This window comes from Anabrus simplex, chromosome 9 (genome assembly GCF_040414725.1).
Source record: "Anabrus simplex isolate iqAnaSimp1 chromosome 9, ASM4041472v1, whole genome shotgun sequence".
NCBI classification, from domain to species: domain Eukaryota; kingdom Metazoa; phylum Arthropoda; class Insecta; order Orthoptera; family Tettigoniidae; genus Anabrus; species Anabrus simplex.
The window spans coordinates 144,239,734-144,267,271 of NC_090273.1; the positions used below are offsets into that span (position 1 = coordinate 144,239,734).

At 38.5% G+C, this 27,538-nt stretch overlaps 1 protein-coding gene across 1 annotated transcript in view; it reads right to left on the bottom strand.

Annotated features, from left to right (window-relative positions):
* The window catches only part of mv (lysosomal-trafficking regulator mauve), a 546,555-nt gene that overhangs the window by 28,786 nt on the left and 490,231 nt on the right, over positions 1 to 27,538 (bottom strand). Inside the window, exons 40-42 of the mRNA XM_068229176.1 lie at positions 15,858 to 15,994; positions 11,545 to 11,783; positions 3,232 to 3,483 (exon numbers count right to left, since the gene is read on the bottom strand). Of these exons, the coding sequence (XP_068085277.1) occupies positions 3,232 to 3,483; positions 11,545 to 11,783; positions 15,858 to 15,994 (628 nt within the window). The remainder of the gene's footprint in view (positions 1 to 3,231; positions 3,484 to 11,544; positions 11,784 to 15,857; positions 15,995 to 27,538) is intronic.

Sequence of the window (27,538 nt, forward strand, 5' to 3'; positions counted from 1 at the left end):
CATATACATACATTATCATTATAGACTGTTATGCCTTTCAGCGTTCAGTCTGCAAGCCTCTGCGAATTTACTAAACGTCGCCACAATCCTCGATTTGCAACTAGAGTTATGGCCTCATTTAGTTCTATACCTCTTATCTTTAAATCGTTAGAAACTGAGTCTAACCATCGTCGTCTTGGTCTCCCTCTACTTCTCTTACCCTCCATAACAGAGTCTATTATTCTCCTGGGTAACCTATCCTCCTCCATTCGCCTCACATGACCTCACCACCGAAGCCGGTTTATGCGTACAGCTTCACCCATCGAGGTCATTCCTAAATTAGCCTTTATCTCCTCATTCCGAGTACCCTCCTGCCATTGTTCCCACCTGTTTGTACCAGCAATCATTCTTGCTACTTTCATGTCTGTTACTTCTAACTTATAAGATATTCTGAGTCCACCCAGCTTTCACTCCCGTAAAGCAAAGTTGGTCTGAAAACAGACCGATGTAAAGATAGTTTCGTCTGGGAGCTGACTTCCTTCTTACAGAATACTGCTGATCGCAACTGCGAGCTCACTGCATTAGCTTTACTACACATTGATTCAATCTCACTTACTATATTACCATCTTGGGAGAACACACAACCTAAATACTTGAAATTATCGACCTGTTCTAGCTTTGTATCACCAATCTGACATTCAATTCTGTTGAATTTCTTACCTACTGACATCAATTTAGTCTTCGAGAGGCTAATTTTCATACCATACTCATTGCACCTATTTTCAAGTTCCAAGATATTAGACTGCAGGCTTTCGGCACAGTCTGCCATTAAGACCAAGTCGTCAGCATAGGCCAAACTGCTTACTACATTTCCACCTAACTGAATCCCTCCCTGCCATTTTATACCTTTCAGCAGATGATCCATGTAAACTACGAACAGCAAAGGTGAAAGATTACAGCCTTGTCTAATCCCTGTAAGTACCCTGAACCAAGAACTCATTCTACCATCAATTCTCACTGAAGCCCAATTGTTAACATAAATGCCTTTGATTGATTCTAATAATCTACCTTTAATTCCATAGTCCCCCAGTATGGCGAACATCTTTTCCCTCGGTACCCTGTCATATGCTTTCTCTAGATCTACGAAACATAAACACAACTGCCTATTCTTCTCGTAGCATTTTTCAATCACCTGGCGCATACTGAAAATCTGATCCTGACAGCCTCTCTGTGGTCTGAAACCACACTGGTTTTCATCCAACTTTCTCTCAACGACTGATCGCACCCTCCCTTCCAGGATGCCAGTGAATACTTTGCCTGGTATACTAATCAATGAGATACCTCGATAGTTGTTGCAATCCTTCCTGTTCCCTTGCTTATACATAGGTGCAATTACTGCTTTTGTCCAATCTGAAGGTACCTTACCAACACTCCACGCTAATTTTACTACTCTATGAAGCCATTTCATCCCTGCCTTCCCACTATACTTCACCATTTCAGGTCTAATTTCATCTATTCCTGCTGCCTTATGACAATGGAGTTTATTTACTATCCTTTCCACTTCCTCAAGCATAATTTCACCAACATCATTTTCCTCCTCCCCATGAGCTTGGCTGTTCGCCACACCACCATGATGATTTCCTTTTACATTGAGAAGATGTTCAAAATATTCCCTCCACCTCTCCAGTGATTCCCTGGGATCTATTATGAGTTCACCTGAATTACTCAAAACACTGTTCATTTCCTTTTTCCCTCCCTTCTTAAGATTCTTTATTACTGTCCAGAAAGGTTTCCCTGCTGCTTGACCTAGCCTTTCCAGGTTATTACCAAAATCTTCCCATGACTTCTTTTTGGATTCAACAACTATTTGTTTCGGTCTGTTTCTTTCATCTACGTACCAATCCCTGTCTGCCTTGGCCCTTGTTTGGAGCCATTTCTGATAAGCCTTCTTTTTACGTTTACAGGCTGCCCTCACTTCATCATTCCACCAAGATGTTCGCTTTTTCCCATCTTTTTATATCGAGATAAATTAAAATTAGTCAGAATTGTCTCCAAATGGCTCCTAAAATCTCTAGAAAAGTCATTGAAATTCTGTCACTAAATTACTAAACATGACTCCGTATACAACGACTAGCCTCTAGAATCGTCTAGACTGATGTGAACGAACACGAAAATAACACGCGAGAATGAGAGATTGACAATCGATATACAGGTTTCAATAAACATCGCACATTTCGCGCATTAATAAATGCCGATATTTCGTTTGAAAGCGGTCAATGAGCAAAGGACTTCCGGCCACTGGCGTACAAAAGCTGAAACAGCGGGATTTGAAAACAAATGTTTGAAGTTCGCCAAAAAATAAGCTAAAATTAGGAGAAATAATAGAATATTCGGGAGGCGGGAAAAACTGTCGAAAATCGGGAAAGTTGGCAGATATGCACAGTGAGTCTATTTGTACGTATATTTCACATTCCATTCAGAATTTAGAAATTTATTTTGTGTTGAGTGGCACAGAGAAGTATAGCAAATATTTGTTGCATGATACGCTAGCCTAGGTATGGATACAGAAAGAGTCGTGAAATTCCTTGCCAATGAAGGATCTGTCAGAAAATGGACTAGCGTCCGCACCTTAAAGCATGCAGAGGTTGCAAATATTGAACTTGTATCTTCGAGTTTCGACTCGATCACTGGAGTTCGTCAAAGTTTATTCAAAATGGTGGCCAAAGTAATTCCTCCCAGTCACACATGGTCAAGTCTCGAGTGTAATCTGCAATTCATTGTCTAAGAGCATGACCAGAAAATAATGTTTAATAACCCACTGCTCTGAAATAATACTTTGATATTTTTATTGGCCCCCGTGCACGTTTTCGTATTTGTGTTTGGTGTTTTTCACACGTTTCACTGCACTTGTTATTTTATAAGCCACAGCGGAAAAGGTTTTCATATTTGTTCCCTCGAGTTTTTCACCACTTTTAAATACTATCCTCTCATCTTTAGAAATGGTAGATCTAGTTTTCACTGTACCCGCAGATACATGACATTTATGCCCTACGTTGGAAAAAAATCGTATCTAGTGTATCCGTATCCCTGGATAGTTTTTATTCGTATATTCAGTAGTATGTTTTCTCGCTTAACACGTTCTTTTCTGTTATCCCCTGCAAAAATGTCTTAACGAGGTTTTACTACTGTGTTTATCTATAAATCTTTTGATTTTGTATTTGATATGCTGTGTTACAGACTAAAGGCACCTACCTGATTGTGCCAGTTGAAAGCCCTGTGGCTACCACATTCACCGAGACACCTTCAGGAGCAGAGGAGAAGCAGATTGCTGTGATAGGAACCTTCGTGCTCACATTTCCCACCAGAGCGGTATTGATGGTATAGAGCCTCAGCGAACTGCCCGAGTCGGAGTTGCTCACGGTAGCAATATCACCAATTGTCTCACTGACAGAGACTAATCGAATGGCTGTACCAACACAAGGTATGGACCGTACGTAGGACAAGCTGTAAATAAAGCAATTATCAAAAATAAAATAGTACATTATATAATAAGACTAGCAGTTCCTGCAGCTAACTTAGACTTAATTAGATTTGTGCACTGTCAGTAACAATAACAATTTAACCCTGATCATTCTCTCTGTTAAAGTTATATTTCATCTCTCTCCTTAGCCTTTCCTGGAACCAGTTCTTGTAACATATTAGGCAGTGCATTCTCCTTTTACTGCCCTACAGTAGGTGTACATTTTCTTTGGATAGGTCCACATTTTCTTCGACTGCTGCCGCTTTCTACCTCTCGCATAGTGAATAAGTATATGATTGTTGGGCTTACATCTCTAATAAATACAAATTTTGATTTTCACCCAACCACCCAGCTGTATCATACTGGGCAGCATGTTCTAAATGCTCCTTTAACATGTAAAAGTGCACTTTTCTGGCAAATCATTAAGAGTTATGGCTGCCCAGTTATACTTTCTCTTAAAACAATAAACTACAAAGATAATGCATATTTTTTATACAAAACGGAAAATTAATCCTAAATCCTGCAAGCAAATACATTTCCTTTCCAATAAGACTAATAGGATAAAGCAGAAAAGTAGTTTTTTCCAGAAAACTGTTGGTGAAAGGAAGAATCTGCATACTAACTTTCTTGTAAACAGATTGAAATCTAAGTACACTAGGTGAGCTCCGTGTTGTAACAGTGTGTTCTGATCTGCTTTATTTATTTTTTTAACTACCTGCTCCTCAGATAAGCCAGCATAATTACGCAAGGCCTATACTAATCTGAAAGAAAGAATAATTACTGGAATCAGTTGAATGTTTCCCACGATTACTCTCCACTAATATTAGTATACACAAGTACACTGATAATATTTTACTCAATACCAGGCTCCCTCAACTATTCGGGCTGCCTCCATGGACAGAATACAGTACACTAGAAGCCTTATATTGGCATATCGATAATTAAAAACAGCAGGGTTAAATATTACAGTTACTATGAACACAAAAAACATAGGAAATAACATAATACAACATTCAAAGTCACTGAAAAGAGAAGCTAAATTCAAACTGTCTTAGCAGGACAAGATCACGATTGAGGGACAATTATCACTCTTTTTGTCTTCAGATGGAGAAGAAAAATATTCATCTGAGTCAACACAATCCTCACAAGACACAAGGACAGCATATGAGTACCTTCAAATTCTACCAGACTGACACATGATCGACCCCACTAATTTGGGCTCAGAAGGCCAGCGCTCAACATCCGAGCCACTCAGCTCAGTAATTTCATTTCTAGTTTATAAATCTATTTCCTATTATCCTCTGTGGATCGGTGATGTAATGTCGGAGTCTGGATCCCAAGAATGTAGATTGAAATCCAGCCTAGGAAGTCAGATTTTTTTAAGTACCTTTGGAAGTCCATTTGGCTCACCACGCCAAACAATGTCAATATGTAAAAGATCTTTCTTTGGAGATAAATCTGGTGTTTTCTCAACCAAATAAACTGAAACTTGGCCATCACCTGCCCAACAGAATTTTGGTGTATCTCTTATCTGACAGAGTATAAAATAGAAAGTTGAAATTGATACAGAAGCAGCCTAAATTGTGTCATACTTGCAACAAGGCAACTGAGACCTTGACTGAGAGAAAGAAGAGCAGTATAAATGAAGTGTCTATCTAAAAATCTTAAAATAAGGAACTACACTACATTGGTGAAACCGGAATGCTTACATGCAAGTAAATGCCTGGTACTAAACTATAGATTACATAAACTTGAGGTACTACAAAGAAGAATCATGAGAAAAATCTTAGGCCCTGTGAAAACAATGTAAGTATGGAAATTAAGATCTAATGATGAAATACACAGGAACATAGAAAACATAACAGAAACTATAAGGAAAAGGAGATTGCAATTTTTTGGACATATTTACAGAATGGACGATTCCAGATTAACAAAAAGGATTTTCAAGTACCTTTGGGATAAAAAGGCAACAACTAGCTGGACTCAAGAAATAAAGAAAGATTTAGAAATAAATAAGAGAAGAAGAAATTGCTGACAGAGAAATTTTTAGAAAGAGGGTAGTAAGTATGGAAAGATTCCAAGGAAGATGCAACAAGCCTGGTGCGAAGTGGTCCGAGGACAGAAAGAAACAGCATAGTGAAAGGATGAAAGAATATTGGAAGGAGGGGAAGAGAAAACAACAAAGTATGAAGAACTGAACTGAAATTGGCTCATGGTCCTTAGCAGGCCTCATTGGAAACAACAACAACAACAACAACAACAACAACAACAACAACAACAACAACAACAACAACAACAACAACAACAACAACAACAACAACAACAACAACAACAATAATAATAATAATAATAATAATAATAATAATAATAATAATAATAATAATAATAATAATAATAATAATAATAATAAGTTCTAGAGGGCATACAAGACTAGGCAGGACAGAATAAGAAGAGGATATGGAAAAGTCTGTATTCATACACTGGAAGAAAGGACTGATAGAGCAAAGCTAAGCAGGTTTAGAAACATGATGTGAATGCAAAACGAGTGGATTCTGAAGAAGGCTTTCAAGAAAATGATTACTGGAAAGAGATCCAGAGAACAACCTCAAAGGAGACAGACAGACTCTGTAGTGGAGAGCATCAAAGCAAGAGGCGTGGACAGCAGCACAGTGACTGAATGGTGGAAAGACAGAACGAAGTGGAGGGCACTGGTACATAACCGTACTCAGTGTGTGCAGAAGAAGAAGAACACTTAGCCAAGCATTTTAGCAGTGTATAATGTGTTTTTAAGGAATTTAAGTTGTTAGAAAGCATTTTTGACATTTAAACAAACATTGTATCAGTGTCCAACATACTTTGTCATTTTTTGCATGCATTTTTGGCTGAAGATGTCTTGCATGTTAGATGAAACATGACCTAAAATAGAAGTTAAGCTAAGTGTTAGTCCTATGTAATGCAGAATAATAATAATAAAACAGTATTGAAAGGTGGAAACTGCCTCTAAACCAAAACTGTATCAAAGTCAATACGGATCATTATAATGAAATTTATAAACTGTAAATCTATCTAGTCATCCCATAAGTTGTGTCCCTCATACAAAGAAGGCTAGTGTAAAGAGAAATGACAACTAAAACAAGGGCATGAATGTTATTTATTCATTACTGGAGTCTTGTAACAACTTCTGTGACAAACTTCACTTCAAAATACATTTCTGAAAGCAATCCAGCCACTTATGTATCGCTGAAACACACCACTACTAAGGCTGCTGCTTTCACCAAATCTGCTTTTAAAGAATCGATACTTTGATGGGTATTACAGCAGGTAATATAACATTCTCTATAACATTCCATAAACAAAAAGTCCAGTGGATTAATGTCAGAGCTTCGATAAGCAGCACCGAACTCAGGTACGGTGCACTCCGACTAGTGCTGAGTCGACATGACCTTGTGGGCCAGGCACCGAGTCCTGCTGGAATATCCAGTGCTACGAACAGAATAGGGCTTAAGGACTGCACAACCTTTTCCAGAATGATGCTTGTGCCCCTCTTTCACAGAAATGTAGTTATGTGCTGCTCATCATTCGGCTGGTTGGAGACCTCTTTCCATTTTTGGGAAGTGGTAGTGACTTCCAGAGAATTGCAAGCATACATTCAATCATTCTGGTTGTTCAGTTTTTCTTTCACAGCAACAATTTTTTTGTCCAGAAAAAAGAATTTGAGATGGACTGCCAGTTGTGTTTCTTTAACAGTCTCTTATCTGATGTAAAGCTACTGTCAGTCACCGTCCTGTGCTTCTTCAGTACGCTCCAAGTTTAAAGTCTTCTTTAATGATGCAAGATATTGTTTATGGCAAGTTTCCACATATGAAAGCCAAGGCAGTTGAGTACCTCTACTGCTCTCGTTGAGCTTCTGGAGACCAGCAAGACCTAAAACACTCAAGACGACATAGGTGAGTCGATGGAGATCGGAAATAGTGCGATTTCATAACATTTGCAAGCCAAAACACAACCCTCTTAACCTACATTCTGCTAACACAAGTGACATATTCTACTGTACACCAAAGCTTCAACACAGTGTGCGCACAATTCTTTCATTTCCTATGACTATTCATTGCTTACGAAGCAGATTTCTTTGAATTCTCTCGGTGACAATGCTGAGAGTTGGTGATGTCTTTGCTTCCAGCACTATCATCAACAGAGGAAGTCTTACCATGTCATTGTAATGTTGAAACACAAACTTCCTTATTCTTTACACTAAGCCAAAAACCTCCACTGGAGTCTAGTTTCACTTGTATTACAGTGATTTAGTTCTCTTCCACGCCCCATTCCATGTTGATTGTGCAGCAACTCTTCTTCTCCTTCCGTTCTAGGAGCTTGCAAATACCACAGCAAGGGTGCAAACCTAACATATTATAGCTTCCTCTGCAAACAAGGAACAAAACTTATAGTTGACTGAGTACTGTATATGGGGAGGAAAATGAGAGTTGAACTGTTGAGGGACAAGTGCAGTGTTGGGAAACACAAGATGAATGGTAAATAATCAGAAAGAGCTTTCAAGATCATATATTATAAACATTTCTGGAATTGGAGAAGGAATTCTTGAATTATAAGCAGCAATTAGGGAATAATGTTAACCCCTTGGCTTACCTAACCATCGAATCGACAGGGTGCGCTACCTTAGACTCGACTTACATAGCCGCCGAATCGACGGGGCAATGCAGTGCCCTGTGGTATTGACGAAACAGTGATGTAATTGATTATTACTTCAACAGATGGCATTAAAATGCTTCTTTATATTACAAGGAAGTCTCTAATCGTTGTACAGTCGAAGTCCAATAGTCCGGCAAGTTCTGGACCAGCCCGGTGCCAAATTATTGAAAATGCTGGATTATCAGGCGGTACCTCTTACTACAATATAGGTTAAGCCGTACAATGAAAACAGCTGTAACACAGCATTTTGCAGTAAAATGTTGATCAGCAGAATCATTAGTTTAATAACTTTAGCTCAAAATTAGGGCAGCACCAAATTTTCATTCAACACATACAGTTTACATACATGAACTGTACAATATTTTATTGTGACTTAAAAAATTATTTCTGATGATATGTAATAAGTTCAGTGGCATTATAATCAGTATTACACTCAGCAAAAGTGATGAATTTATTTAGGGACTCTGCAGCTTCTGCTCAGCTGATTCTCTCCTTTTCTTTGGTTTCCTCATCTGTGTCACACTCTTCAAGATTGTGTATAGGTTGAGGGTTTAATACACTTTGGATAATGTCCTCATCGGTTAGCTCCTGCTCGGTAGGTTCATTGTTATCCATTTGAATCCACTCCGCGAGTTCCTCTTTAGATACGTTATCCAAAGGATAGTTGTTGGTTACACTTCTTACAACATCCAAAACTTTAGACACTGATTTGGGATGTTGTTCCTCCTCAACAGTCTGTGGTGTTGAATCAAATGTAGGATCTGCAGTTCGCCAAGTTTTCCCCAGCACCGTTATAAAGTAACTTTTTTTACTTGACTCCAGGACAGTGCGACAGCATAGATGGCATCTTGTACATTAAACTCTTTTTGAAATTCAGTTACATCACACTCAGCGTTTAACAGGTTGCGAACGAAAGAACTCCTATAAAAACATTTAAAATTCTGGATTACCCCTTGATCCATTGGCTGAATCAGTGACGTAACATTAGGCGGCAGAAGTGTAGCAAATATATTTCCAGAAACTAACTCAGCTACTGGTGGATGTGCTTTACAGTTGTCCAAAAGGACGGCTTTGCTGTCTTCTGATAGACCACGGTTTTTGAAGCTTTCTTTGACTTGTAACACAAAATGATGAAAGAACCAGTCTTTGAATAGGGTGGCGGTCATCCACGCATTTGACTGAGTGTCATAACGAACAGGCAAGTTCGTAACATTTTTAAATGCTCGAGGTTTTCTAGATTTACCAATTACAAAAGGAGTTATTAGGTGGCTTCCAAACGCATTAGCACATAGCAAAACTGTCAATCTTTTTTTTTTTTTTTTTTTTTTTTTTTTTAAAACCCTTTAGCAGCCTTTTCACCTCACGCAGTTAGAGTAGATGTTGGTAAGCACCGCCATAGTAGGCCTGTTTCATCAGCATTGTAAATCTGATCAGCTGTTAGATTATTAACTGCGATTATTTCTTCAAACTCGTCTTTGTATTTTTCTGCTGAATCTTGATTTGCTGAAAGTGTCTCTCTGGTTACATCAAGTCTTCGAATTCTTAAAGTTTCTTAGCTATCTAATTGTTCCAGTTTTGTTCTTTTTAATGTTTGTCTGGAAGCCAATTTTTCAATTGTTACCGATTGAGAAGCAAATTTCATTAGTTCATCTTTTTGTTTTTTTATGTCATAAATGGTTGATGAGCCAATATTAAATTCATTCAACAAAATATTTCTATTCTCACCTTTCTCCAGGCGTTTGATGATTTCCAGTTTCTGGATGATGATCAGAGTTACGTGCTTACATTTCTCTCCTGATTTGAACTTGGAGGTTTCGGTTTTGAGAACATTGTTACTGCTTAAATACCAAGAAAACTTCCACAGGGCACTTTGATATGTATGTTCACTATACTACTGCACTACTGTAATATGGATCCTAGATCGCAAGAAAAAATACTGTAGTGAAAAGTGCTCGCTCAAAACAATGAACTGAACATGTGTATGGTGACAGCCAACAATGCCGATTGTGTCTAACAATAGCAGATGCGTAGTGGACACTTCCGGGTGGTTTCGAACCACACCATGCGCTTTAACTGTCACAAACGTAAAAAAAAAAAAATCCTGGAATGGTGCTGGACCATTGGGTGTTCCGGACTAATGGAATTCTACTGTATTTGGTGAATAACCACTGTATTTGAAGATAGCTGAACAGCTGTTGTCACAAATATTCAGTCAGTAAAGATAATCACGCACAAAGCTATAACTGAGCGGGAAGTTGTGGATATCTTACTAGACAGTGACTGTGATAAAGATTATGATATACCTGAAAGCTCTACTAGTGAATGTAGTGATGAAGACACCTTATCTGTGCTTAGTGAAGTCATTGATAATGATACGAGTGATGAAACAGACGTAAATATTGCGACTGTAAACGTTCCTGAGCACCTTAACAAAAATTATAATCATTATAAAATATCAAAGCCATTTCTTATTAACAGTGCTGATGTAGTTATTTTATTAATTTATTAATAAAGTGTGTGCTGATACGACTGTATATAATTAATAATAATAAAAAACATAAAAAAAAAACAAACAAACAGAAAGTAGAAGAGTGGAAGTGGAAATCTACGTGTCCATTACAAGATATTCCTACAAAAGTGCAATTTTCAGGAATTCCTGGGGTAAGCCCTATTTTTTCAAACATTGAACTTACGGCTAAAAGGATTCTAGATCAAGTTCTCGGTGATGACTTTTGGCAAAGCGTGTGTGATGAGAGAAACAGATATGCATTACTAGGCGAGTTTATTTCCTACAGTATATTTTTTTGCTGCAATGTAGCAAATTTCATTGAAATAGTTATTTGTACTGCATTGGCCTTTGGAGAACAAGGTGACTGCTGCCCGGCTTGTGACCTGAAAATGCAGTTTGGTTCTTTGTTACGTGCTACTACTCGCAGCAGCTCTCTAATTGTCTTCACAACACATGCTTAACGCTGTTCCAAGATTCCTTGTATTTCTAAACTATAGTCAATACCAAGAATTGAACCCAGGTTGCCTTAACGAGATGGTAGAATCCTAGACCGGAACCATAGTGGGGGTCTGTTTACTTCTGAGTATTTGTGTACCAGTTTCACATGATTTGAGCAAATAATTGCGGAGATATTAATATTTAAATACAGCCATGTATGAACCTCATTTGCATCAAAATTGAATGGTAAATCAAAGGTTCAGAGCACATGTTTATATAGTAAGCAAAGGGGTTAATGTCATGGTGTGTTACAGATTCATGTAAAGTGCCTGCTCAACTCTACTGGTTCCAGTCTCAATCATTTTTGATAAAGTGAATTTTTAATACTTACTTGTTCAGATCCCACGCAATAGCAGTACCATCCTCACTGCCGCTCACGACAATGCTGAAACTGCGACAGATATAGAGGCTATGGATAGTGCCAGTATGACCCAGAAGTGTGACAGGTTCATTTCGGAACTCCAGTAAACCACGACTAGGATCAAATTTGTACTCGTATACTACCAGTTTCCCTGACAAATGTCCTATCCACAACTGGTTGCAGTCTGGCATACTGGCACAAATACAGATCTGAAAACATATAACAAACAGATATTCACTCTTTAATGTTTATAGGACTCCAACAAAAATTTCAACTGCTTGAATCCAACAGACTTTGAACATCGGATGAACCTAGTTGGACCTACAATTCAGAAATGCAACACAAAATACAGAGAAGCAATTTTGGTGCAAGAGAGATTGGCTGTGACATCAAGCCCAAGCATCTTCTTTCAGGTGTTTCATATAGCAATTTCTATCTTTTGTATCTTATAGTATCAGTCTGTTCTTATATATCAATTAAATTCAGGCCCTGGCCCTCTCAACTGTACTTTGCAACCCTACACCTGGCTCGGAGGAAACATACAATTGTATTTTGTGTTTTCATGTTTGTCTCATGCATAGTTTGGAAGGCATCCCCACTAACAGAATGTTGTTACAGTAAATGTTAAGTGACATGTAACTAACAGCCTCTAAATATATATGGAGCTGGGCAAATCATTCTGCAACAAAAGGCAAACACACATAATATCAAAACAGTTAATAAAGACCTGTCCACTTACAGAAATATCAAAGCAGAGTTATTGCCACAACTTACAAATTGGTGTAACTCTGTAAATAATGAGAACAGGATCGGAGTTTGCAGATCTTCCCTTCCTTCAAAATGTCTTCAGAGAACCTACCAACATTTAAGAAATCCTTTTGAAAAATGAAATATTGATTTGCATGTTAAATTGTACATTTACTGCAAAGATTAATGTAGTCTGGTAACATGTCTAAAATCTTGAAGCTGTTTGAGAAGTGTCTCATCAAGCTAACATTTCCATTCAAAGTTGAAGTACACCCTCTTGATGAAGCTCGGAAGAAGTAAGCTCATCAGGGACCGAGAAATCATAGATGTAGAAGAAGAGGGATTGATAAGGAGAGAGCCCATCTATTTGAAGATGTGGAGATCGTCCTTGTATTTTATATTTTCATGTTTGACCTGGTCTCCTTATCTATTGCTTCCTCTTTAAATGCTGACCTGTAGTCATATTTATCCTATTATTATTATTATTATTATTATTATTATTATTATTATTATTATTATTATTATTATTATTATTACCATATTGTTGGTTTCACAGCACAATCCTGAGATTGGCCAATGTAGAAGGCCTGAGGGGAGTCTTCAGCCTGCTCTCGAGAAATATCATGGCTGATTATGACATTGGAGTACTCACAGAGACAATGGTAAAAGAGGACACAGAACTGAACATCCCAGAATTCTACAATTTTCATGCCTATGCGATACAGTGTATGAGAAGAGGAAGACCAGCGGGCGGTGTGCTATGCATCATCAAACCACAACTGGCCCCCATCAAACTACTATTAAGAGAAGAAAACATGCTGGTTGTCAGGACAAGAATTGGAGTTATAGTAGCAGTCTACTTTAATCCAGATCACACCGCGACAGACATAATAGATAAACTAGGGATGGCCTTGGATCACAGTAGAAGTATGGATAAGATAATCATTGCGGGAGATCTGAATTGCGCAATAAATAGGCAAGATAGAAAATGCAAAGAAGTAATGGAATATCTAACGAAGGCTTTACAATACACAACAGACAGGAGGACTGGACATACATAGGGCATAACGGAGCTAGCACAAGAGACCTAATAATCACAAAGGGCTTTAGATCGAAACACCTTGCCACCACAGTGAAAAAAGAAGCAGCAGTCATCTGTAAACACATTCCAGTACAATTAAATATAGAAAACGGTAGAAGTAGCAAATTAGAAGAAAGACGAAATATAACATTTGGCAAGATCCTGGACATGGAAAAAAATTAAAGGGAAAATGAAAGAAAAAGATAAGGTTGAAAGAGCAATAAGAGCAGGAAATATTGATAATCAACTATAATAAGTGGGGCCACCACACAAGATTCAAATAGGAAGGCGAGGCCATGGTTCGACAGAGAATGTTATGAACAAAGAAAATTGACACTGAAAACACTACATAAAACTACAGGACAAATGGCAAGTGCAACCACCGAAGAATACCAACGAGAATGAAGGAAATACAAGGACCTAATAAAAAAGAAGAAAAAGCAACACCTGGAAGAAGAACATAAGAAAATGGTAGAGGAGGCAGAAGAAGACCCCTACCGAGCTCTGAGGCCAAAAGGGCAGAAAATACAGCCCAACATACCTATGGAAACATGGATAGATCATATGAGAATAGTAATTTGCTCAAAAGAAACAAGACCCATGATTAAGACACCTATGACTCCACAAGCTGATGAGATCTTCACCACGGATGAAATTGCGAAAGCAATACAAAAAATGAAGAATAACAGAGTACCAGGAGTAGATGGAATAAGAAGTGAACACTTAAAGCAGACAGCACAAGAATACCTACTGATATGGACCTCCTTTCTAAATAAATGTTTAGAATTAGGAAGTATACCAGACGAATGGAGAAAGTCAACAATCAAACTATTATACAAGGGAAAAAGAGACACAGAGAACCCAAACGCGTATAGAGGAATAGCGCTGGAATCTACATTACTGAAACTCCTAACAGGAATCCTCGCCAAAAGGCTGGCAGAGAAGCTAGAACCCCTTCTACCATAGGAACAGTTTGGTTTTAGAAAGGGAAGGTCCACGACTCTGGCAGAAGAAAACCTGTTGGAACAATAAAACAGACGATAGAAAGACCAAAAGGAAAACTATATGAGGTTTTTGTTGATTACTCAAAAGCCTTCGATATGGTCAACAGAAAGGTATTAATAGATAAACTAGAGGAACTAATTGGAAGAACGAGCACAACGACCCTGATATCGAATATACTGGCAGAAAACTACATACAGATAGATGATGGAATAGGCATATCTGACTGGCTGTCACAGACGAACGGTGTCCTCCAAGGCGATCCACTCAGCCCTATCCTGTTTAATGTTCTCACGAACAATGTCACCAAAGGAATGGCAGGAACAAGCACATGGCCATCGCAGCGACAGATATAGATAAACTGCAAGTATCGCTAAACACACTATGTGAATGGGCAAAGAGAAACGATATCCAGATAAACGAAGAGAAGACGGAATTGGTAGTATTTAGGAAAGGAGGAAGACTCACTGAAGCAGAGAACATCAAATGCAATGGCAAACTACTCGAGAGGGCTAACAATTTTAAATATCTAGGTATCACAATTCAAACAATGGGAAAGAGTTTCAGTTTACATATAAGATCTAGAGCAGTGGTGGCCACTAGGGCTATGAATGAAATCAGAAACATCACACAACTATCGATTAGCACTGCTATGGACCTGTTTAGGTTAAAGATACTACCTGTTCTGACGTATGGCCTAGAATTAGTGGGAGAATACCTCACGTACAAACAGCTGGAAGAATTGGAGCGAGTAAAGGCTAGATACCTGAAGAGAATTTTAGGAGTCCCGCAGAATGCAAGATCGAGACTAGTGTATGAGCTTACCAGGGAGATCTTCTTAACAGAGGATCTGAGATGCGAGCTCATACTTCCAGCTAGTACCAGCTTCAAACAGCTTATACAAGATCTGTATGAGAAGAAAAACAACATACCGGAGGACTTCTATGCAATATCTGCTATGCAAGACAGGACCTGGATGGAAGCTAATCATGACATGCGACAAGTGACGATGAGATTGGCGATCCATGGTTTCCACCACAAGGTGTGCTGCAACAAATTATTTCATGAACCAAATGACGAATGTGTGTGTGTGAGTTGTGCTTGGAATTCTGTGATAGATACCATATTGTAAAATGCAGGAATAGACAGAAATCCATCGTAGCTTATAGCAAAGAAATGTAATGTAAATGTAATGTAATGGTATTCTGCACAGCATGTGCGCGTTTTTTCAATAATAATAATTGATCCTATTACATGTGTTTCTATATTACTATACATGATTATGGCAATAGTAGTGTATCATTTTTCTGTCCTGTCTTCTACAATAATACCTCTAAATGATAAAATACTGCTGATATTGTAACATTAATTCAATATAGTATTTGAACTTCTCCGAAATACTCTTCTTCAAATAAAAAACTATAAATTCCATGCATTATTATACTTCACTCACTGGATCGAGGCCTGATGACCTGATGATGGGCCACGGAGGTTGCTCCTTCTTCAGTTTGACTCGAACGATAGAGTCAGAATGACCCCAAGTGACCAATGCTGCACCCAACACAGATGTGGTATTTACCATACTGAGACCTGAAAAATTATTTCAATATTTCAACATTACAGTTTATGAACCTCATATTTATAATGTTCCGTATTGACAATGTTTAAAACAAAAAATTCCCTTAAAAAGGGAGAAATTAAAAATCCACCTTGCTCAATACAATTCAATATTTAAGGGGCAGTCAAATGAAAACCGAACACCCACCATAATATACATTCCGCACGAAAGGTGGCACCAATGTTCTTATGTATCGATACTGCCATCACTGTGGTAGGAGAACTGTAGTGACGATTTACAGGTGCACACACTTGTTGAGTTATTTCTTTGTTGGTGCGCAGACTGCTCTAGTGTGTTGTTCCAGCTGTAGAAATGGAGGCAAGCAAAGAAGAGCAGAGAAGTGTGGTTAGTTTGCTGGTGATGCAGCGCTATGAAGACACTTTGCAGAAACTGCGATGCACCATAAAGTCAAAACGCACTGGAATGCTGTAGGATGGAGTCGTCCTATTGCATGATAATGTTCGCTCCCATACTTCCAATCTGGCAAAGACTACACTTCAGCGATTTGGTTGGAAAACACTTCAACATCCTCCGCATAGCTCGGATCTGTCACCTTGTGATTTTCATATTTTTGGTGACCTGAAGAAAGACATTTGTGGAAGTCTGTTTCATTTGGACGAGGGAGTGCAAGAGTGAGTGCAGTTGTGGATCCATCACCTCTTTCTACAAAACTGGAATTGACGTATCATCTCTCAATGGGATAATGTATTAACGGTTTTGGCAATTACTTTTGAATAAAACCATTCCATGGTCACACTGCAGCGGGTGTTCGGTTTCCATTTGACTGCCCCTCATATACTAAAATCACTTAAGAGGTCATGATTAAAAACTTTGGTACATAGTTAGGCCTTCTTCAGCCACGTAACAATGAATGAAAAAGAAAAAAAACAACATATGACACAAACTGGAACTAATTGAGAAATTGACACAAAAATGTTCATATAAAAATGTCCATCTTGATGAAAGGTGAGAAATAAAAATGGAAATCTGTCTTTTTTAAAAAAAAAACATATGCCTTGGCACTTAATGAATCGCTTCTGGAATGCTGAAGACAATATATTCTTGCAGTGTAAATCTATCAATGTTAAAAAAATTAAAAACAACCACTAATGATTAATATGTAAAGCAGCACACTTGGTGGAAGAATAATGGTCTAAAACAAGGTTTTCCTTTTTGAAGTCAACACGGAACATTAATTGGAGAATTTGACGTGATAACTGGTAAGACGTTCTATTAAAATATGAAAAGAAAGGAAAATAAGAATATAAAGATAAGGAAAAGGAAAATGAGCAAGTAAAAACCATGCCAAGGTACAAAAAAATGTCTTATTACTTGTTGAAGATTGAACATAGAATGTATGCTAAAATGAAGTGTGCGCTACAGCAGGATCTGCCAGACTATTGGATTAGGTTAGTTGTCAGCGGAGGAGAACAAAGGAAGGGGGAGAAGGAGGAGGAGGAGGAGGGAAAGGATGGGAGGAATTTAGTGGGGAAAGTTGTGAGATGCAGGATAAGTTTTAGCTTTCTTACGTTTGTTAAAGATAATTATTAAAGTCTTGAAAAGAATGTATGGGAAAGAATGTATGAGTGTATGGGACCCTCACCAGGATTACCTGATTCAAGAACTGGAAAAAATACAAAGAAAAGCAGCTCGATTTGTTCGGGGTGATTTCCGACAAAAGAGTAGCATTACAAAAATGTTGCAATGTTTGGGTTGGGAAGAATTGAGAGAAAGAAGAAGAGCTGCTCGACTAAGTGGTATGTTCCGAGCTGTCAGCGGAGAGATGGCGTGGAATGACATTAGTAGACGAATAAGTTTGAATGACGTTTATAAAAGTAGGAAAGATCACAATATGAAGATAAAGTTGGAATTCAAGAGGACAAACTGGGGCAAATATTCATTTATAGGAAGGGGAGTTAGGGATTGGAATAACTTACCAAGGGAGATGTTCAATAAATTTCCAATTTCTTTGAAATCATTTAGGAAAATTGTTAAAATGGGAAACCATGGAAAACCATCTCCAGGGCTGCCAATAGTGGGGTTTGAACCCACTATCTCCCAAATGCAAGCTGATAGCTACATGATCCAAACTGCACAGCCACTTGTTCGGTTAGTACATTTGACATACAATATACTGTTTCATTAAAAAGTTTATTTGGATTGAATGAGTCATGGCAGTAATTTAGGATCTTTGTTCAGAACAAAAAGATGATCATGTTTAAATTTACATTGACTGAACATCTGAAATCTGCCTCTTATAACTCCAAGTTAAAGGATTGCATCATTACAGCAAATGAAATCTGATGCTAAGAAGATGACCTGAAAACCAAAAGCAAAATCCTAAGTAAAGAGGTAAAAATACGTTGGGTAACCATCAAAGACGAGGACCAGATTGCTTGTATTTTCTTATTTGCAGGTCAGTGTGCAATAACCCTTTGAGCCAATATTTGAATGCCATGCTGATCAGTTGACTGTGACTAATCATTCCATAAGTATTCCACAAAACATCTTACAACTCAAGAACTGACAGATATAACACAATTTTCAAGACAACTTTATACTCTTTAGGTCATGCCACAGTGCAGTATACCATGAGATCCAATGACTAATTTCTATGTGGCAGAGGTGTAAATACAAATGTTTACGTAAACTTTCTACTCAGGCATAAAACTTATTCATGAGATCACACACTAATTTACACAATATACAATAGAGTTTCTTCTCAGTCTGCTTACTACAGGTCCAGCATTTTGTGCAAATCCTTAAAATATAATTCCACATGAAGTCTAACTTTGCAGTTAAGACACCGGTACACTGAGTCTTTTCTTATGGTTTTCTTTGCATCAAAGGAAATTCTCCCTACAGTCATTAAATGTCCTGTTTCATCTCCCAAGTAAACTAGGAATAACCATAAATAACCGAAAGGCAATCTTGATCAAAACATTAAATGTCCCAGAAACATATAAATTTCCTCCCCCTTTACTGTTTTCAAATTCCTAATGTGTAACCTCGACATTACACCAGAATCATTATTTTATTCTCCCCTTGGTGTAACTGTTCATCTAGTCTATATTTAGATCAATAAAATAATTGTCACTATCGAAGTCCTATTGTGCCCCCAGTTGACCTGTGAAAGCAATTTTGCTTGTAGTATTTAGACTGTTTATGTCGTGCCACATCTACCACAAGCTTGACATAGTAGTTTCTATTGCTGGATCTACAGACAAATTATTAGCATCTTTGCCTTCCTGGAGTGCTAATTCCCTTTGGATATAACAATAATTACTCTGTTATTCTAATCACAGTCAGAACAGTTATTTTCATTAGTTCTATATAAGATATAAACTTCATCATTTGTAATAGCACGGGATGGTCCAGTTACTGTGAAATACCAGGTTTTCCTCAGTAGACTGAGAGAAATTACTCTACTTAATGATTATGATGTTATTTGTTTTACATCCTACTAACTACTTTTTTTAAAATGGTTTTCGGAGACACTGAGATGCCAGAATTTAGTCTGTAGCAGTTCTTTTACCTGCCAGTAAATCTATCGACATGAGCACATTTAAATACCACTGGACTGCATCAAACCTGCCAAGGTGGGGTCAGAAGGCCAGTGCCTCAACAATCTGAGCCACTCAGCCTGGCAAATTACTCTACCTAACAAGCTTACCTTACTTTATGCTTCCTACAATACATAAAAGTAACCGACTATGGTGTCTTTTACATTTAGAGCAGTTCAGAAAAAGGCATGTACAATCTGTCTTCGATCAAATTCACATGATTATCTATAGGTGGCAGGAAAGGCACAACTTCGAAGACTGAAACTACACAAGGAATGAGTATCTAGGTTGACTGGTTCACGAGATGTGAAGGTTCAAACGTTTTGCTGTGCCAAAGGTTCATTGTACACCGAACTGCCCAAGCAGTGAGCCAGTGCTGGGCGTACTCCTTCAAGGAGTTAGGAATTCATCACATAGGCCAGGCTGTATATCAAAATATTTACACTGCTGGTTAATGGCAAATAATGGTGAATAATTACTCCCCCCACCCCCCACCCAAACAGCCTGAATTTTAACAGTCCTAGCAGTGGTGCCTTCTGCATGAGACCTCATACTACCCTACTGCTTCATGATTTTGAAATATGAGTAGGGAAAAAAAAAACATGGAGAAGAAGACATTTGAAGCTATCAACACATTAGTATAGAGATTTCAGCGAGCAAGGTCAGGCTATTTGTAAACCTTCTGCTAAGCTGGAGAGAAGCTGGTACATAGATACAACTCCAGATGCTGTCATTTGGTGGCGGATCCTTCAAAGTAGTCTATGAGTTCAAATACTTGGCAGCAGTTTTTATGGAGCAAGCATCATGTGAAACTGAGAAACAGGCATGAATCCAAGCCAGGAATCACTGTAACTCTAGCCTCAGTCAACTTCTCAAGTCACGCAGCCTGTCGAGACAGCTTAAACCGAGCTATATAATTTAAAGTTAAAAATTTCATTATTGTTCGGTACTGAATAGAGAAATATACAATATGAAACAGAAGGAAGGATCTACCTTTCAATACCATACTCTGTTATTAAGCTGAACCAAATAGAAGTGACAACCTGTTCATTTGGGACCGGTTTCAACACATTTGAAGTCTCATCTCATCAGCCAATTAGCAAAGCAGTGCAAAAATTAAGTCATAAAGATCTAAAAACACATAAGACAATGATCATAGACAAAAAATTAATACTATTTCATGCCGAAGCAATTCCAGTTGAAGTTCGTAACACAGTGATCACAGTCAAAAGACTAAAAAGAACACCACTATTTTGTGCTGAAACAAATCCAGTTGAAGTTCATAAGCAGGTCTAGTACAATCCTGTTATGCCATATTCACATATGAAGATGTATGACATTAATAACGAGTTACGGGACTTGTTCTAATATGAACAACAAGATGGTTTGGCTATGGGTTCTCCAGCATCACGGATCCTGGCGGAAATATACCTAGACTTTTTAGAACACAATTTCATTCATAACAACGATGACTTTCAAAACATATTATTTTGGGCCAGATATGTAGATGTAGGGGAGCCAGTATAGATTTCTCCTCATCTTTGAATCACATTTTCTTTTTTTATTTTATTTTATTGCGTGAGTTATTTGCTGGTGAGTTATCTAAGTGCATTATTTGAATACTGTAAATGCACCTTGTTGGATACATTTTGGAAATAGTTTTTTTCATGGCATTTGAGAGCTTTAAACTGTGACACAAGGTTAACTGCATGTAGTAAAGGGTCTTAGAATATATTGTGATGCCGCAAGCGTTGGCATTTCCGAAGTATGTGTTGGCAGTTAATTCAAAATCATGTAATTCAAAGTCCGATTTTTGCGTCCCAACAACTTTGATAAATTATAATGTTGAAGATGAAGAAGTTGTTATTAACTACTAAAATTTTTTTTTTTTACTACTGGCTTTACATTGCACTGCACCGACTGACCGACCGACGGACGATAACTACTAATTTTAAGATGGACATAAAATCATTAATTTCAAGTTTGCTTAAGCAACTATATGTGTTTAAATTCTTCTCAATAATAGGAAATTAAAAAAAAAAAATATTAATGCTGGGTTACTATTGACAATATCGAAAGAGTGTAGAGAATGGTGTGGTTGAATTTTAAAGTTATTTAATTTCTCAACTAGTTCTATGGTGTTTTTACAGACTTATTTGATAAAAATTTGTAATTATTCTTAATAAATTTTTGAATGAATTGTGCTAATTTGTAAAGTGGGCTGGGCCTGTAATTAATAATTGGTCGAATGGGGACGTCAGTCTTATGAATATTAGGGAGAGATTTTGCGGTTGGCAGGCCTGGATTCATACTTAATAATCTCGTTTTCTCATGTTGAATAAATAAGAAAGAAGAGTTCTTTAGGGTTTGTTTAAGGAGACGTTGAATCTATTGAGTAGGATCTTCCTTTATTATAGAAAAGAAATTATTACTGAAGAAATTTTTGGTTTTTTCGATGTAATCAACTTTATCCATTACTACTGTACTATCTTTACTACCTTTGCTTTTGTGATAATGAGGTTATGATCTTTAATTTTCTTTTTAAGGTTATGAATGTATTTACATTCAGTGAAGGGAATAGTATTGCTATTATCGTTAGGGGTGTAAATCTTATTTTTTTTTTACGTCAAGTCTAATTTCATCTTGTAGGCCTAATTCTAACGGCATTTTATTGATAGCTAATTCAGATTCAGTGATTATATTAAATACAATGTTACTTTTATTTAAGTCACGCCAGTTATGTTTAGGGCCTTTTGATAGGATTAAGTTGTCATTATCATCTAGGATTGTTTTGGATAAGGTGACAACAGGGGGATGGAACTTACAAATTATTGTCGTGATTTTTCGGTTCTTTAGATAATTTAGTAAAAGGTTTTCTTGTCACAGAGATGTTTTTGAGATTGTTGAGCTTTCTGTCTAAAGTTGATTGCTTTTCGGAAAGTGTAATGAAAAACTTATCGTCTACATGGGTTTGAAATAAGTCCCATTGAGCGCTTGATAGTAGGCGAGTTGCTTCGAGGTGAGAATCATAAAGACGATTGTTCAGGAAAGATTTCTTCTTATAAAGGAATTTAATTTCGTTGATTAACCAAATCTTGTTGACTTTTATTTGTGTTCTTGAACAATCAGAAGAATTGCGATGTTTGCTTAAGCAAACTTGAAATTAATGATTTTATGACCATCTTTAAAATTAGTAGTTAACAACAACTTCATCTTCGACAATATAATTTATCAACAAGATGGTTTGGCTATGGGTTCTCTAGCCTCAGGGATCCTAGCGAAAATATTCCTAGACTTTTTAGAAACAATTGACAACGATGACTTTAATAACGTATTATTTTGGGCTAGATATGTACAGTAGAACCTTGATAAATCAAAATCGGTTAATTCAAAATCTCGCCTAATTCGAAGCAACCCGGAAGCATGAGGTATGGTTTTGCATGTTATTTTAATAGTTTAATTCGAAGAACAATGTCGGTTCTGTTACTGAAATTCAGACTTTTAATTCAAAACTGCCTACATTTTGAAAAGAAAAAAAAAAAGTATTTTACAGAATAATTTAAATTCAAATTTCGCCGCATCATGAAAGAACGCATCTTCAGGAACGTGCTGGGGTAACTTTACGCACTTCCACTTACTTCGGTGTGTCTACAGTGTGCTTCATATCTGCTATGTTCGAGCGGAATCGTAACATAACATATAGGCCTACTGAGGGCATCAAAGTAGACCCATTCTTTTATTCCTTGTGTTGTAGATCCATGTAAACAATGAAAAACAAAGCTGAAAAATACATTTGTAACTATTCCGACAGGTGTTTCTACCAAAGTTTTGTAGATTTTAATCTACAAAATAAAAAACTGCATTTTGTGTGATGTGATATTAAGGGGATATGACGGCAGAAAATGTACATATTTATATATCTGCAAACTCTGGCGATGCCGACAGTTGGCGAAAAAGCATAGCTTATAGCCTATAACCAATTCGTTCGCACCAAACAATATAGAAACTGCAATTTTTGTTTGTTTAATTTTTTTAAATGCTGAGGTCAAACAGACTTATGGTTATAAAGGAGAGAATTTCCAGCCGGGAAGTGTACTGTGTTGCTATGCAGTGCACACTGCACACGGAAGGGAGAGACTTCCTTCCCCCATCATAGGAAAGTTTGAAAAGCCACAATGTTAAGGGCGTCAGGCACTTTCCATGCCAGTACAAGGCACCTAAAAATGCAAACAGTACTGTTGTAACCAAGGTTGAAGTTTACAAAACACAACTTTTATTGCTTCACTTTATGATATTTACACAAATAACTGAAATTTATTTTGAAGCAAAAAAGAATATTGAATCTTGAGAAAAGTCTGTCTTTATACAATATGTACAGGTTTACAGTCTTTATATACACTTCTATCTTGAAAAGATAGTCTTTGTGAATTGACACGTTGATAGTCGAGAACTATCTGGCACACTAACATGAATGTCTTTGAGAGTCCTTGTCTGTTGAAGTGCCTGAATTCCTAAAAAGCAAGTTCAATTGATTGAAGAAATTCCACCTAGCGAAACTAAGGGAGCTTGCATAACTTAGGGAAGGAAAATGGCTTGTAAAAGAATTACGGAACATAGGCAGCGGAAACAGGTAAGGGAGCGGTGACCAGAGGTGAAACCTCGTACTGCCAGAAATTCAGTCCACCTGGTCGAAGCACATTTTCAAGAGGAGTAGCCTCCGTGCTCGACGTAGGGTGTATTCTGGAGCTGGACACCAGGGTAAGTGGGCAATTGAGCAGGCAGGGAGCTCCTATTTATAGTACACTCGATGGTCAGGCACGCGCACTGAGGGCTGCGCGTCGAAGCTAGCAGAATGATACACAGGCGCGCGTGCAGCTGGCCGGCGGAGCGAGAAAGGGAGCGCCGGACATACAACACCCTCCCCTCCTAAATACGCCGGTACGGCGTGAAACGGCGGCGGCGCTGGCGGCGACTGCGATGCTGGGGCGGAGCTGCTGATGTCTCTGTTGTATTGTCCGGAGCTGGAACTGGGCGGAGTGGCGCTGTCTCGTCCTGAAAGGAACCCATTGTTATTAAATGATCTAAAGCGCGTTCAGCAATAGATTTATCAGGTTTAGCAATAGCATCAATAGCTGGACAGGGGCGGTAGCGCAGACGTATCTGATCTTGATGGCGGCAGATACGTTTCTCCGTAGTCCGTATCTCGTATAGACGATGACCCAAAGATCTGCAGATGACTCCAGGTATCCAGAGTGGGTTGGATTTGAATATCCTGGTGTAGACCTTGTCGTTGAGGGAGAACTTCGTTGGTGATGTCTTATGCTGGGCCGGAAGAGGCTGTAACAGAGAAAGTAAAGTTCTGTGAGGTCGTCCATGGAGCTTCTGTGCAGGAGTGATATTATCAGCGCCGGGTAGGGTTCTGTAGTTGTTTAAGAGTTGGAGCAAGGCTTGGTCTTTAGTTAAGCCTGAAGAGACAGCTTTCTTCATACTTCGTTTAAATGTTTGTACGAAGCGTTCAGCTTCACCATTAGATTGAGGGTGAAAAGGTGGTGCTAGGATATGACGAATGCCATTATGTGTACAAAAGTTCTGAAAAGCAGTAGCTGTAAATTGAGGTCCGTTGTCTGAAATGAGTACTTGCGGTAAACCTTCTGTAGTAAAGATTTTCTGGAGAGCACGAATGGTAGCTTCGGTGGTAGTAGTCGAATGCATATCCACGACATATGGAAAGTTTGACAGTGAATCGATGACTATTAACCACATGGAATTGAGGAAAGGACCTGCGAAATCGATGTGAACTCGTTCCCATGGAGTAGTAGCAGGAGGCCATGAAGCAAGATCAGAAGACGGGGCGTTCTGATTCGTTTGACATTGCTCACAATGACGTATTAGCTTTTCGATGGCGGCATCAATACCGGGCCAGTAGCAGTGTTGACGGGCTAGTTGCTTTGTTCTGGAGATACCCCAATGGCTTTGGTGTAATAATCCGAGAACTTGTTTCTGTAGGCTAAGTGGGATAACCACTCGGAAGATGGTGCCTGCTTCTAGTAATACAACTCCGGCACGAGTCGTGAGACGATGCTGCATACGATGATAAGGTGCCAGGTGGGCAGGAAGTGTGCTCTGAAGAGGCCAACCGTTGCGGATGTAAGTACGTACTGTAGCAAGTGTACTGTCCTTATCCGTAGCTTTAGCTATGCAGGTAGCATCAATAGGAAAACTGGATACAGTATCTTCAAGTTCTATGTCCAACTGAAGACATTCAGATTCTTGAGAATCGAAGGCAGTATCAGGACCAACGGGTAAGCGGGAGAGGGCATCAGCATTACAATGCTGGGATGTGGCTCGATATACAATCTGATAGGAATAATCAGAAAGGAACATGGACCATCTTTGAAGCTTTCTGAGGGAATTCTCTGGAATCTTAGTACCAGGATGGAATAAGTGTACGAGAGGCTTATGATCGGTAATGATCAGGAAATGGTTGCCATAGAGATATTCATTGAAACGGCGAATACCAAAGATGATGGCTAAAGCTTCTTTCTCTATCTGTGAGTATCGACGTTGATGGTCATTAAGTGTTTTCGAAGCGAAGGCGATGGGGCGTTCTTGTCCATGACGATCCTTCTGGGAGAGAACGGCACCGACACCGTAGTCTGAAGCGTCAGTAGCTAGCGTGATGATCTTGTCGGGCTGAAAATGAGTTAGTTGTACAGCGTGAATTAAGGCTTTGTTGATTGTTTTCCATGCCTGTTGGCATTGCGGAGTCCACTGAAACTTAACACCTTTTTTACGTAGAGCGTTTAATGGAGCTGCCACTGTAGCGAAGCGTGGAATGAACTTATTATAATAGTTCGCTTTGCCTATGAAGGATTGAAGCTGCTTGAGGTTCTGAGGTGCTGGCATGTTTACTATCGCTGAGACATTCTGTGTACTAGGACGAATTCCATTCTTATCAAGTATATGTCCTAGGTAGTGAACTTGAGGCTGAAAGAAGGTACATTTAGCGAGATTCGCTCGTAGGCCATTGTCTTTCAATGTCTGGAGAAGGAGGCGTAGATTGGTTAGATGTTCCTGATGATCTTTTCCAGTAACAATAATATCATCCAGGTAGTTAGCACAACCGGGAATGGAGGCGGTGAGTTGAGCCAAATAGCGCTGAAAAATAGCCGCTGAGGATGAAACACCGAATGGGAGCCGCTGGAGCTGGAGCAGTCCGAGAGGAGTGTTGAGTGTGAGAAATTTCTTAGATTCTTCATCTAAAAGTAGCTGGAGATATGCTTCTTTAAGATCAACTCGAGAGAAGAATTGTCCACCAGAGAGACGACGGAATAAGTCTTCTGGACGTGGAATAGGAAAGATATCTGTGTCGAGTTGTGCGTTGACTGTAGATCGAAAATCGCCACAAAGTCGAACATTACCATCAGGTTTCTTGATTACCACGAGTGGAGTAGCCCATTGACTAGAAGTAACTGGTACAACAATTCCAGTTTGTATCCATCTTTCTAATTCTTTCGTGACCTGGTCTTGAAGTGCTAGGGGTACTGGACGTGCTTTGAGGAAGCGAGGCTTAGCTCCGGATTTCAGCTGTATATGAGCTGTATAGTCTTTGGCTGTTCCGAGCTGAGAGTCGAAGACTTCAGGAAACTGCGCTAGGAGAGCGGTAACGTCAGAAGTAGGATGCAATGTAGATACGACGTTAATGTTGTCATGTATCTGGAAACCAAATAAGTTAAATAGATCCATGCCCATAATGTTTGATGCAGTGTAGTTGTTAACTACGAGAAGAGGAATGGCCTTCTGAATTCTTTTATAACTAGCCTGAAGCTTGATTTGACCTTTGATGTCAATTTTCTTCTTGTTAAATGTCACGAGCTGGATGTCAGCTGGAGAGCATGAAGGTGAACCTAAGTCGTGGTAGGTAGTCAGGTTAATAATAGAGACAGGTGATCC